Source organism: Citrus sinensis, chromosome 3 (genome assembly GCF_022201045.2).
Source record: "Citrus sinensis cultivar Valencia sweet orange chromosome 3, DVS_A1.0, whole genome shotgun sequence".
Classification (NCBI taxonomy): Eukaryota; Viridiplantae; Streptophyta; class Magnoliopsida; order Sapindales; family Rutaceae; genus Citrus; species Citrus sinensis.
The window spans coordinates 48,638,109-48,651,596 of NC_068558.1; the positions used below are offsets into that span (position 1 = coordinate 48,638,109).

The window sequence follows — 13,488 nt, forward strand, 5'->3', positions numbered from 1 at the left end:
CTTTGTAAATGACTAAAAATGGCCTTCTCTGTAAGCAATATGAAAGTAAGAACAGTAACCTATAAAGTAATATACTCCAATAAAGTATCAACACATAATTTATTGTGGATTTATCTTATACTTATTCCTGTGATAAATGTGATTGATCAGTAACTCTATAATTGAGTTAATTGGACTTAATTTTTTAGATTGAACTTCAACTTTAATATGTGGAAAGAGGTACAAACAAATACGTATATAAATTTGAAGCTTCCATTTTAAATAATAACAGAAGGAGGAGATGCATGCCGATAAGCGACTGTTAGAATAAATTTTTTACAATCATTTTATTTTTTTAATTAATTTATTGACACCTCTCAAAATTCATCATAAACTCCTTTTTAATTGAAATTACCTAAATAACAAAAGTTAAATTAATTCATTTGTTTATTTTGAATTGAAATTTAATTAAATACTTAAATAAATTATTATTTTAACAATTTTTTTACACCATTTCATCCCATCCCATTTAAAATTTATATTTTTATTTTAAATTTTAATTAAAATATATTCTTTTGAGAAAATTATAAGAGTTCAGATTTATGGAAATAAAAATTATATAATAAAAAAAATAATTTAAGATTTTTATGTGTTACATGAATAAAAACTTAAAATAAATACGTTTTTAGGGTAAAATTTTACGGAAACTTAGTTAATTTTAATATATGAATTTATATTTTAGAAAATAACATTAAAAAAGGTTTGATAAAGATTTTAGAAGGGTGTTTAAAGCTCCACTCCGAATTTATTACCTTTGTTATTTGAATTTTATGATTGTACAAAAACCTGCTGCTATATCATTTAAAAAAAAAAAGGAAAAACAAGTGATGACGATGATAATCGAAGCAAAATCCACATCGACAAAACTCAAAGCCAAAGTTCCTTATCCTGACCCGATAGGAGTAGGAACTACAGCAGGCAAAGAAACGAAAACTCATGGCGTGTCCTTCGCTGTTACACTCCTCTGCGTCGTCGTTTCACGGCCGATTCCCCGCTCTCTCATCTTCATCATATGTACGGCCCACATATCCAAACCCTATAAATGTGAATGGGGTGGTCTCGGTGAAGGCGGCGGCTGGAGGCATTGTGTTGGTGGAGAAATCCGAAGCAGAGAAGACCGGGCGGCTCAAAACCACGTATCTCGAAAAGATTGTTCCTTTGCTCAGAGAAGAGTTTTCCTATACTAACATTCACCAGGTAACCTGTTTTATCACTTCATTTTTTTTCTGTTTCTAGGCTTTAATTTGATTGTTTAACTGGTATTTCGTAGACGTTTGGGATATATTTCAGTGTTTACTCAAGCTTAGGTTTACTTCATAAATCAAATATAAAATCAGAACAATAATTTTCCCTGTATTTTTCATGGTAGTATTTCTGTGGCATTGATTAAATAATTATTTTGTTTTCATGTTTTTTTCTAAAATGTGAATTTACTTATCTTAGAAAGAATTTACCATGTGAAACTTGGATAGGTTCCGAAGATTGAGAAGATTGTTGTGAATTGTGGTATTGGAGATGCTGCTCAGAATGCAAAAGGCCTGGAGGCGGCAATGAATGACTTGGCACTCATTACAGGTCAGAGACCTGTAAAGACGCGAGCAAGGAATTCCATTGCCACCTTCAAGATCAGGGAAGGCGAACCACTTGGAATTGCTGTCACACTCAGAGGAAATGTGAGCTTATGTCTTTCACTCTATAATGCTTATCTTTTAGCTGCTTTTTAAGTCCTTCACCTTTCTTTTCTGTTTTTGACTTACATATTGACTGTTAAATTGTTTTATTCTATTAATATTATCTATGTATGAATTAATAGACGAAACTAAAGCTTCACATTTCCATTGGTTATATGTGGAACAGTTATCGTATTATATAGGTTGATTAACAAGTTGTTATTTTAAATGGGGATCCTAGAAGTCTCAGTTGTTTAATTATGATTGTGCTTGCTATGAGTTCAAATGGAGAAGGGTGTCAAGTATTTGTTATTTCTTTTTGTGTATGCTAGTAATACCTGGATGCTGTAGGCAGTCATAATGCTGCTGAAGTTTCTATTTTGTATGCTTTTAAAAAAGTAGTGGACCAGTGCTTGTATTGGCTTTTGAGTATGCTGTACTGCAATGTCAGTGGTGCAACGCTTACATTGACAACACCACTGCATTGCACAAGTGTTGCTGGTTGCAGACTTGCAGAGGTTAGAAAATATCTTTGATTTGTCTTAACAATGAGTATGGAGTGATACAAGAAGATAGGCAAATAGAAACTTTTGCTTTAAAAACCTGATGTTTTCTCAAAATCACCCTCTTTTGATGTTGGATGTTTGAAGCATATATTTTGCTTGTCTGATATTATATATTGACTTTGTTTCATTCAAATCCTATTCTTGTGTATCTCTTATATCTAATATCGATGTGGATGAAATGACAGATGATGTACTCATTTCTAGACCGTCTTATTAATTTGGGGCTTCCTAGAACAAGGGATTTCCAAGGTGTGAATCCCAATAGCTTTGATGGACATGGGAATTACAGCATTGGTGTTAAAGAACAGAGTGTTTTCCCGGAGATCAGGTATGATGCTCTTGGCAAGCCCAAGGGAATGGATGTTTGCATTACAACAACCGCCAAAACTGATAAAGAAGGCCAGAGACTTTTGGCTCTCATGGGGATGCCTTTCAGAGAGGGTGGAGGTCCGGCAAATTTAATTCGCAAGAAGAAACTTAAGGCTCATCATTTTGATTCCAAATCAAAGGGAAAGTCAAGGAGATAAGCATTTTTTCTTCTGAAGAGATGGGGGTATAGTTGTATCTAGTGTAATTGCTTTGTTGTTTGAAACTTATGCTGCCAACAAGGGTGTTAAATAGATTCAATTTTTTCCGATTCTGATTAATATGCATTTACAGTTGATGTTCACCTTGCTTGGTAATGTTTCCATGTACTTTGTTCTCTCAAGGCAATGTCAAAGAACATTATTTTATTTATGTGTCCAATGTAGTTGATGTGTTTCTCAACTTAAAATGACGCTAATGGTTGTCGTTGGATGGCCAACACTCTTCATCAGTGTAGTACGTTTTTGTGCCTGTACTAAGGTGGACCACACCACCGTTTGGCACCAAATTCTCAGGGTATTATGCTGCTTAGGGCTCGGCAGTATCGGTTCGATTTTGGCCCGGATCGAACCAAACTAAATACGAACTGAAATTTAAAAATCGAACCAAACCTATATCTACAATTTTCATATGCAATAATTTGATTCCGTAGTTTTTTCACCTCTACAAATAACCTTTTATAATTTTAAATTATATTAAACCTGCAGTAATTTGATTCTATAAATTTTTTCACGTCTTTATAATTTTTACCTATATTATTAAATCACACAACACTAGATATGCAAAAATAAAGTCCACAAATCGAGTCAAGTATATACAAATTCCTAAACATCACAGCGTGACAAACAAACGAAACTTCAACGCTTCCCCACAATTCCAATATTTTACCCCTACACATGGCTTTCGCCAACAACCAGCAATAAGAGCAACAAATACACCCAAAAAATACAGCGAAAAAAACAAAAAATCAATGTTATTACATTTAGGTAAAGAAATTGATCTAAAATAAGAAATTGAATTCAACATAGAGAAATAATATTTACAATGTTATTACACTTATATAAAGAAATTGAACTAAAGAGAGACAAACAATATTTTAAATGGATATCATTTAATCTAATTAAACTAGATATATAAATATCCAATTTAGATTGATTAATTTGCCATCGGTTATCAAATTTTAATATATTGAATAGAATACGTTACAGTTCAGTCCAGTCCGGTCAATTGCAGGCACCACGCACTCCCGAAGGACAGTTTTGTAAAATTCGGCAGGGATACAGCCTGCCTAACGTAGATCCCAGTCGTGGCATGCAAACGCAATGCTACGACATAATAATAAAAATTATTATTTTTTAATTGCGTAAGAGAAATATTTGGTCCAGCGAGGCAGCAAATGCATCTCTCTTTATAATTTATTAATTAAACACGATTATACTCAGTAAGCGCGGTCTGAAGTTCTGAACCAAGAGTGGCCAGCTTGGCAAGAAGCAAACAAAATATTTGGGGGGCGCTAAACAAGAAAGCGAAAGCAATTAACAAAAGCCAGATGAAAGAGAAATGATATGCTTAAGTCAGTTTGCATTGGGGAGAGCACCACCAATGGCAAAACCCTCGGTTTTCAGAGCTGAACATCCCATGGCTCTTGATCTTTCTCCCAACCCGATCTCCCACGGTGCCGCCTCCTCTTCTCGCCGTCGCGATCTCGTGTTCGTCGTCAATCCTCGAGGTTTCTCTCTTTCTTTATATTTTCTCTAGTTTTTATTATTTGGCTTTGATGCGAAAAATGATAAAAATTTACGAATTAGAGTTTGCCCCGTTGAACACACACATACATTCACAGAAAAGTTAGTTGGTTTCATTAAGTCAGTCCTTTTTCACAGTTACGTAATGGTTATCTAATTCGGCATTTCTGTTGTTTGGTTGAATAAAATTGGAGCAGGTGCTAGTGGGAGAACGGGTAAGGAATGGAAAAAATTGCTTCCATACCTTAGGTCTCGTCTTAGTGTCGATTGTAATGTGAGTTTTTTTTTAAAATTATTTTTGGAGCTAATTTCAATGTTTGATTATGTGTTTACTGTCTATGTGAATATATGTGATAATTAGTGAAATATTTGATTCTCCTCTCTTTTCTACTTTCCATTTATCTTTATGAGTAATGCAATTTATGTCAATTTAAGCTTTTCTTGCCTGTGATTTTTGAATTATGTTTTCTTGTAGATGTGAATTTTGGGTCCATTTGTTTTGGTGATGAATTCTAGTATATGTATTTAGTTTTTAGATGTCTCATGAATATTTAGTTAGATTTGTTGAAGGATTTTATGTCTTATCATGTCCTTTTTATGATTATTCAGTAATTTGGTTTTAACATCTGCCAATTTTTTTAATACACACAAGCATAAGCTTCAAAATAATTGCAAGGTGCTTTTGTTAAAAGATGTAAAATAAATAATAGTAATAATAATTGCAAGATGTCTTAAGTTTAGCTTGGATGTATTTATTTCATATTCCATATGAAACGCAAATTTATGGAAACTTTTATCGTTGGTGGAACATGTTGATGTCTACATGTTTGTTTCCCCTTGGTGACTGTTGTTATGCATGCTATATCTATAATATATCTGTGTCTATACATCTGTTTGAGGTTTGGGTTTGTTCGCTAAGTATATATCTTCTAAATTGTTGCCAGATATGTGAATCTTTGACTTCTGGTCCTTCTCACGCGATCGACATAACAAGAGAGGTAATCATTAAAGCCATTCAAAATTTACGTGGCATTTATTAAAAGATTGGTCACATTGCCAGTTGTATATATATTATAAATCTGTTACGCAGGCTATAAAGGAGGGTGCTGATGCTGTAATTGCTGTTGGAGGTGATGGAACTCTTCATGAGGTGCAACTTCCCTCACTTTCTTATTATATTTAGCACAATATTGAATCTGTTTGATTATAAATTCATTTCTGACCTTGCAATTTCTTAAAATTCACTTCTGGTCTCATGGTATCATTTTTTTTTTCTGGTCTGCTAACATTAATAACACTATTAGCTAATGTTAGTCATCACTTTGGTTTATGATAAGCAGGTTGTTAATGGATTTTTCTCGGCTGGAAAACTGGTTACTAACCACAATAGAGAGTCTGCTCATTCAACTGCACTTGGTGTAAGTTACCACCATTACATTTATTATCCTAATTGCTTCTTGTGTTTTTATCTTTACTGCAAAATCATGTGAGAAGATTTGTTGATTGCTTTGCTATGGATTTCTCTAGGATAGATATAACACAGCTGTGCCTTTCTACAGCTTATCCCCTTAGGTACTGGGTCTGATTTTGCCAGGACATTTGGCTGGTTAGTTCATCCTGCTCCAACCTGGTTTCATTTGGGTGAGCTTTGTTGTGATGCGTAATTAACTTCAGACGATGTAAATTTAATGGACATTTTTGTTTTGTTAGGAGAAATGATCCTTATGAGGCAGTTGAACGCATAGCCAAAGGTATTTCACTTACCCTTTTTTCCTTTCCGATGTCATCTTTTAGTCAAAACAAGAATTGAGAAGCTTGAAGCTGTAAAAGGATTCAAATAACAGTCACCAGATTTGTATTCTTTTTCTTTGTAATATTATATGCACTGTTTTCCAGGGGTACGATCATGGGTAGATGTTGGTGTTATTAATGGAGAAACCGGAGAACCTCATTACTTCATAAACGTTGCGGACCTTCATTTGTAAGATTAATTTTGGAATTTTCAAAATCGAGCCTCAACAAATAGCATGTGCTGATCTCTTTGTTGTGGAAATTCATAGGAGTGCAAAGGCAGGATATTATGCCTCAAGATATAAGAGATTTGGAAACTTATGCTATGTAATTGGTGCTTTGCAAGCTTTTATGGGCCATCGAAACCAGGACCTTAGAGTCAAGGTTAGTTCATGTTTATACATTTTTGTATGAGTATTTTGTTTTGCCCTTGAAACAACTATTGACTGTTTTGGACACCCTTCTTATTTTATTTTATTTTTTGTTTATTTTTCACAAGAATACTAGGGCGCGTTCGGTATTGTTTTTAAATTTGCATTTTCTTAGAACAAAAAAAAGAATGAAAATGGTGTTTTGAAGTTGCTGTATTTTCAATTTAAGTATGCATTTGGTATCATTTTGTGTATCCTATATTTTAAAAACAAAAATAATTGCATATTCGCTAGACAAAGTTAAAAATGATAAAATAATGGATAAATTAACAGTTTCGCTACATGCAAATTAAATTTGTGTTTACAATTTATATAAAGCTAGTTTATTTTTCAATACACTAACTTACAAAAATAATAATCATAATAATTTTGATATTCAATACTAACTTTTTTTAAAAAAAATAATTATTCTTTTGTTAATGTGTTTACTGTTCAGCTGATCTTCCTACCTAGTATGCTTGAGAAAGCGAATTGGCGTGGACAGAACTAGTAGACCTAATAGACTACTTTACAAAGATTCGAAAAGGATTTAAAAGGAGGAAAAGAATTTTATAAACATTAGCTCTAATTCTCCTTTCAACATTTTAACATTTGATCAAATAAAAAATTATTACATATGCCATTTCTAAAGAAAATTACATGCTTGCTTACAATGAAGAACCAAATACCCAAGTCTGCAAAGATCACTGTAAATCTCTACTGATCTTTGGTGATTATACCAAAAATTAAATTAAATAAAATGTATAAGAACCAGAAATGCATCCCAAAAAAAAAAGCAAGTAAAGAAAAGAGCTGTGGAGGAAAAATAGAAAAAACAGAGGAAGAAGAAAGAAGAAGAAAGGAAGGAGATTCGGTTCATAAATCATGGAGGGAGATGAGAGTTAAGAGATGAGGTCAGTGAGATAGATGAGGTGTTGAGTGTTAAAGATGGAGACTATCTATTATTATTTATTATAACCGTGTTTATTATTATAATTTATTTTACAATTTGTTTTACAGAACAAGTAAAACATGTATAGGTTGTTTTGTAATTTACCACTGAAAAAGGCAAGCCAGATTCTGTGTTCTACAATTATGTTTTACGAGCAGGGCTACTGAATGCTTATTTCACTTAAATTTTTAAAAGGAAAATGAGAATGGCCTGTGAAAAAGGGTACTGAACGCCCCCCGTTGTTTTTCTCATTTGACTCGAAAGTGCTGTAAATGTAGGTTAATGAGGGTGAGTGGGAAGAATATTCTCAAGTGACAGCCCTTTGCATTGGCAATGCAAAATACTTTGGTGGCGGTATGAAAATTACTCCAAATGCTGATCCTCGCAATGGGTATTTTGAGGTGGAATGGCTGACCCTAGAACTCCTTCCTAACTGATAACCATTTGTCATTTTGTTTCGGGGATTATTTTGCCGGCGTACTTGAATTTTCTACATATCCTCTTTGCAGGTTGTGATTCTTCAGGACTTTAAGTGGTATGACTTCATTCTGAAACTACTTAAGCTGTACAATGGGACACATTTATCAGTGAAAAATGTAACATCAAGAAGGTGGGTTCTCTCTTAACAAATGGAACTGCATCATAAAGTTTTATCTTAAGGATTGTTCTTTGTAACTTCTTTTTGTTCATCCTCCGTGTTTTCAACGAATTTATATCGAGGATTGTTGTTGACGGATGATGAACTTAATTTTCTGTTTGTGTGACAGAGCACATTCTATTGAAGTGGAGGATATTTCAAGTGGGGATAGCATTTATGTACAATCAGATGGCGAACATTTAGGATTCCTTCCTAGGAAGTTGTGTGTTTTGCCTGCTGCCATTGAGATGATATGCTGAAGTGAGCAGAGTAACACATCTGATTATGTGATATGTGATTGTTGTAACCATTGCTTGAAAGTGTTGCATCTCACTGTCCAGCCTTCAAGGCTCACTTATTCTGACTTTGGAGACATACTTGGGAACGCAGAATAAGATGAAGTGGCAAAAAATGAGTAGGGAAGATAGGTTTAGGGAGTTTTCTGGGAGCAGGATCATGTGCAGCTTGAATTTTTTTGTGAAAGGTGAAACTTTTATACTTCCAACTGTGGAATACGCAGGGCCCATTTTTTGTAACTTAGTAGTGTTCTAGTCCTGGATTTCCTTCGATTTGACATTCTGTAATCTGCTCCTTTTAGCCTGGTAACCTCTGTTTCAAACAGAGCGCTCGGTTGTTCTTTACAGAATAGACAGTTTTGTGAAATATCATAACTTATTACTCCAGCAGGGAGTAAACTGTTGTATGTAATTCATTCGTTTGCATTCAACAGGGCTTTCCAAGAATACAACAAACCTTTCATATTCCCTGACCCTTGTTGTGAATGTTGGTAAAATAAGATGAATTTTCTTTTCTGCATGCCCAAGAACCCTTGAGCCGTAGTGCAAAATTATTGAATCACTAAAAAGGAGAGATCAGATGCCGTGAACTTTTGTAGTAAGCAGTACGTAGGTGGGTGGAAGCAATTTGATAAAATTTATTGAATGAATGCGTGCAAACTACCACATGACATGATCCTCCCTTTTAAGAGTTTCACATTTTTTTGGGGTAAAAGCTCGTTTAGTCCCTATATTTTGAAGTTAGTGTTCGTTTAGTCCTTATATTTTTAAAAATATCTCAAACCATCCCTACCATTAAATTATTGACACTTTTGCCATTATCTTTTGTTCATTTTAACTTATTTTTATAATATTGCCCTATTATAATAATTTTTTAGGCATTATTAAAAAGAAAAAATAACCCTATTATAATAATTTTTTTAGACATTATTAAAAAGAAAAAAATAAATTACCAGTTTAACACCAAAAAATAAAATAAAATAAATATATATATATTAATTTTTGTGGAACACACTCTTGAGTTAAAATATTAATTTTTCTAAAAAAATTGATAATGTAATTTTTTACGATATTAATTTTTTAGACATACGTGAGCTTCCACAAAAATTAATATATACCTTTTTTGTTTTTATTTTATTTTTGAGTTTAATTTGATAATTTAATTTTTTATTAATATCCAAAAAAAAAACATTATTGTAAAAATGTAATATTGTAAAAGCAAGTTAAAAATAATAAAAAATAATGGCATAAATGTCAATATTTAGTAGCAGGGACGTTTTGAGGTGTTTTTAAAAATACAGGGACTAAATGAACATTAACCTCATAATATAGGGACTAAACAAGCTTTTACCCTTTTTTTGGTAATGAGATTTGTTTTCGATTAATTTACAAGTTATTTATTTCCACTTGGTGGTTCCTTGTCGCATATACATATTTGTTCACAGGAGCTGGCTAAGTTGCAGATTCTGTAACATACAGATCCCACTTAGCCAGCTCCTGATTGGTTAGCTAGCTACCAAACAAAAACAATTGCATGCTTTTTCTCCATATGCAGGACAGGTGTGGTGCATGCATTGGGTGCGTATGTTACAGAATCTGCAAGGTAGACAGGTCCTTGTTCACAGGTTATAAACTAGGGGGGAACAAAATAGGATAACACGCGTAAATGGCTCGCAGGAAAAAGGACGTATATGTCGACCACAAAAGATTCGTCCGTCCATTGAATATGAGACACGGCATCTTTTTATTGGTAATCAAAGTTGTGGCTGCCGCTTTGCCGTCGTCTGTATAGATAGGTAGATATTTAAATGAAATCGCGGGAGAAAGTTTTGCCTTTCAACTGGCAACGAACTTCTACTCCAATCAGAATCCGGAAATGGCAACTGTCGTCTCACTCAGTTCAATCTCTCCCAACCTGAACATGAACTCTAAAAACTTTACTTCTCAGCCAACTTATAGTCGAAAATTGAGTAGAGTACGATGCAACGTAGAGAATTCATCCACCAAAGGAGAACCTGAACCTCGAAATGCTCTTCTTAAGATAGCTTGGTACGGCTCTGAGCTGTTGGGGATTGCTGCTTCCTTTCTGCGTTCACCATCACCATCCGATGTCGAAAATGATCTCAAGTTGGCCACTGATGGATCAGGAGCTGCTGAACTTGACCGGGCAACCGTCGTTGAAGCCATCAAAGAGGATTTCGCCAGATCGTATTTTGTCACAGGTTTTGTTTGCCAATGCACTAATCAACCTTCGAATTTTACTAAACAGTTTCTTTTAGGTCTGATTTTTGCTTGCGGTCCGTTATAATTAATTACTAAGAGGATGATCATGGTTGATTGGGGTGTTTCAGACTGGGTTTATATCAAGAGAATTGGCGTGGTTGTATTTATCGTGAAATTTGTTTTCTTATTAGTTTATCAGTCATTAAATGGAATATTGATTAGTACTGTTGAGGTGATACTTTCTTTTTTATGGTAGAAACTAAAGCTTTCTCAGATCTTTTAAAATGATGACTCGTTGCTTTTCCCTCCCTTGAACCTGATACAATGACTGATTTTACCGGAATTGATGCCTATGAATTTCTGATTATTGAGTGGGATTCGAAGAATGTGAGGCTTTTGTACAAATTTCAGAATCTTGTACTTCGAAACCCATATTCCTTGGACCTTGGAAAAGCACATTTTGGTAGCTTTCTTATGATATTAAAGATCGAAACGGCATTTCGTCATTAGAAGTTACAATTTTTTTTATATCTAACTATCTGATTCGATTCACTGTACTGAAAGGTCTATTACTCTAGTTCCCACTTTCTGACTTGGTAATGTGCACATAGTCACCTGCTACAATAACGGTTGCATTTTCTCACCATTATTCCTTGAATATTCACTGAACAAGTTTAATCCCTTTGCCCCTTGGCGATAAAACTGTTACCAGACATGTTGTAACTTGTAAGTGGACACAAGATATGCTCAAGGATTGCCATCCTAGAATGATAGATAGACAGTTCAGAGATTAGAACGACTGGACGAAAATAGCATCCTTATCTGAACAATCAAAGGAAGATTCTTTGTTTGTGTAATATCTGCACTCCACTCTGAATAAGCATTACCTTCTAACAGCTGGATTGAATATTCTGAAATGTCAGGGAACATTACACTCGATGCTTATGAAGAGGATTGTGAGTTTGCCGATCCAGCAGGTTCTTTTAAAGGACTTCGCCGTTTCAAAAGAAATTGTACAAATTTTGGATTGCTTATTGACAAGTCAAATATGAATCTTACAAGGTGGGATGATTTTGAGGTGAGTTTAGGGAATCTACATTAATGCATGGTGATATTATATGTAATTTCACTATTTAGTTCTGTCACACGTACAATTGCATTGCATTCCTACAGAATGGACCTGATGATTTTGTTTGCGATCAGCTTAATATGATTGAACAAGCTGAGAGAATTTTCTTTTATATAGATGCTGGTCTTATGGAACTGTTGGCACTAAATTGTATTTGGGCACAGGATAAGGGAATCGGACATTGGCGATTTAATTGTATCATGTCATTTCCCTGGAGACCTATTCTTTCTGGTATGTTCTATGCATTTACATTAACAGATTAAGTTCACTCATCCTTTTTGGTACCACTCAATGGATAATGCTAAAACATGGAAAGCATCATTGCTTGAGAATTATGCAAGAAACTTGTAACCTTTGCTTTGACCAACACCAGTTCTGAGAAACATGGGTTTCAGGGTTTGTTTTCTGCTGTGGGTGAAAATTTCTGCATACCTTGCTTTGCTCAAAGAAAACCACAAGAAAAAATCAATCAAGATATTGCATGCTATGATAGTATCAACTGCACTTTTCCTTATTTCACCTGACTATTTTAAGCTATATACAGCAACTGGATATACAGAGTATTATTTCAATGCAGAAACTGGAAGAGTATGCAGGTAACAAGTTAACAGTCAGATACATTCCGTTCTACCGTTTCAACCTGCCCTTTTAGTTAAATGCAAGTCTATAAATTTCAGGCATGTGGAGCATTGGAATGTTCCCAAAATGGCATTGTTTAAGCAAATCCTGAGGCCCAGCCGGGTAGGGCGTCGGAAATCAGGGGGTTGAAGATTACAGTAGAAGGACGAACGAACAACAACAGGGTTACAATAAATAATGGGCGTCTTGCATTGTGGAATGTTCCTGGATTTGAAGTGTTTTCAACTTCTGAAGTTTGCTGTTCGCCATCTGAAAAAGAAATTGAAAGCTCTCTCCACATTGCATAAAATATCATACAAACAAATAGTATTATTTTGCTTTGAAGATGTACATGATTTATGTTTAAGCAATAGCTGAAACTTACGGGTCCATTTCCACCTTTGAGTTTACTGGGCTGGGTTATTTATTTATTTATTTAATTTGGCCCGAGATTGGGGGAGGGTAATTGAGAAAATTAAAAAAACCACATAAAAAAATTTGGAAAATTAACTTATGTTTTGGTTCATGAGTCTCGCTATCATAATTACTAACCCCATTAAATTTTAGGTAGCGTTTATTTTTTGAATTGGATTGGGAATTTGAGAAGTAAGAATCTTGAGATTGGGAGTGTGAGGTAGAAGTAAGAGTAGGTTATTTACTTAGACGGGAATGAAAGTGTATAATAATAATTAGAATTTCATTTGTGTGTTTATTTTATCCTGAATTAAGAGCTAATTGTTTCAAATTATGGCTTTACCTTTATATAAAGAATTGTAGTTATTAATTACAAAGTGAATAAGGAAACATATTTCTAAAATAAACTATTTATTTTATTATTTTAATTTTAATCATATAAATTAATTATTATTAATATTCGTAATTATGTAAATCACAAATTTTTTTACTAGTTTTAATTTTAATTATATAAATTAAAAATTACTGATAAGAGCAACACAAACGAAACGGTATTATAAATAATATAGTAGAAAATTAATATTTCTTCGAATAAACTATTTATTATTATTAATGATTAAAATATTAAATAG

General features: G+C 33.7%; 3 protein-coding genes across 3 annotated transcripts; all 3 read left to right on the forward strand.

The window, feature by feature from the left end:
• Positions 1–897: 897 nt before the first annotated feature.
• On the forward strand, positions 898–3,009 carry LOC102619460 (50S ribosomal protein L5, chloroplastic). The gene is made up of 3 exons (XM_006491114.4): positions 898–1,236; positions 1,512–1,712; positions 2,461–3,009. Exons 1-3 carry the CDS (start codon positions 976–978, stop codon positions 2,800–2,802), a joined length of 804 nt encoding a protein of 267 aa, XP_006491177.1. The 5' UTR covers positions 898–975; the 3' UTR covers positions 2,803–3,009.
• A 1,082-nt stretch (positions 3,010–4,091) lies between these two features.
• Positions 4,092–8,937, forward strand: LOC102619174 (sphingoid long-chain bases kinase 2, mitochondrial). Its single transcript, XM_006491113.4, has 12 exons — positions 4,092–4,370; positions 4,584–4,660; positions 5,331–5,384; positions 5,477–5,536; positions 5,727–5,804; positions 5,946–5,992; positions 6,097–6,137; positions 6,283–6,367; positions 6,447–6,561; positions 7,818–7,940; positions 8,049–8,149; positions 8,307–8,937. The coding sequence occupies exons 1-12, from the start codon at positions 4,202–4,204 to the stop codon at positions 8,434–8,436; spliced, it is 1,080 nt and encodes a 359-aa protein (XP_006491176.1). The 5' UTR covers positions 4,092–4,201; the 3' UTR covers positions 8,437–8,937.
• A 1,200-nt stretch (positions 8,938–10,137) lies between these two features.
• On the forward strand, positions 10,138–12,852 carry LOC102618877 (uncharacterized). Its single transcript, XM_006491112.4, has 5 exons — positions 10,138–10,694; positions 11,619–11,773; positions 11,989–12,055; positions 12,369–12,420; positions 12,502–12,852. The coding sequence occupies exons 1-5, from the start codon at positions 10,349–10,351 to the stop codon at positions 12,590–12,592; spliced, it is 711 nt and encodes a 236-aa protein (XP_006491175.1). The 5' UTR covers positions 10,138–10,348; the 3' UTR covers positions 12,593–12,852.
• The last annotated feature ends 636 nt before the right edge of the window (positions 12,853–13,488 follow it).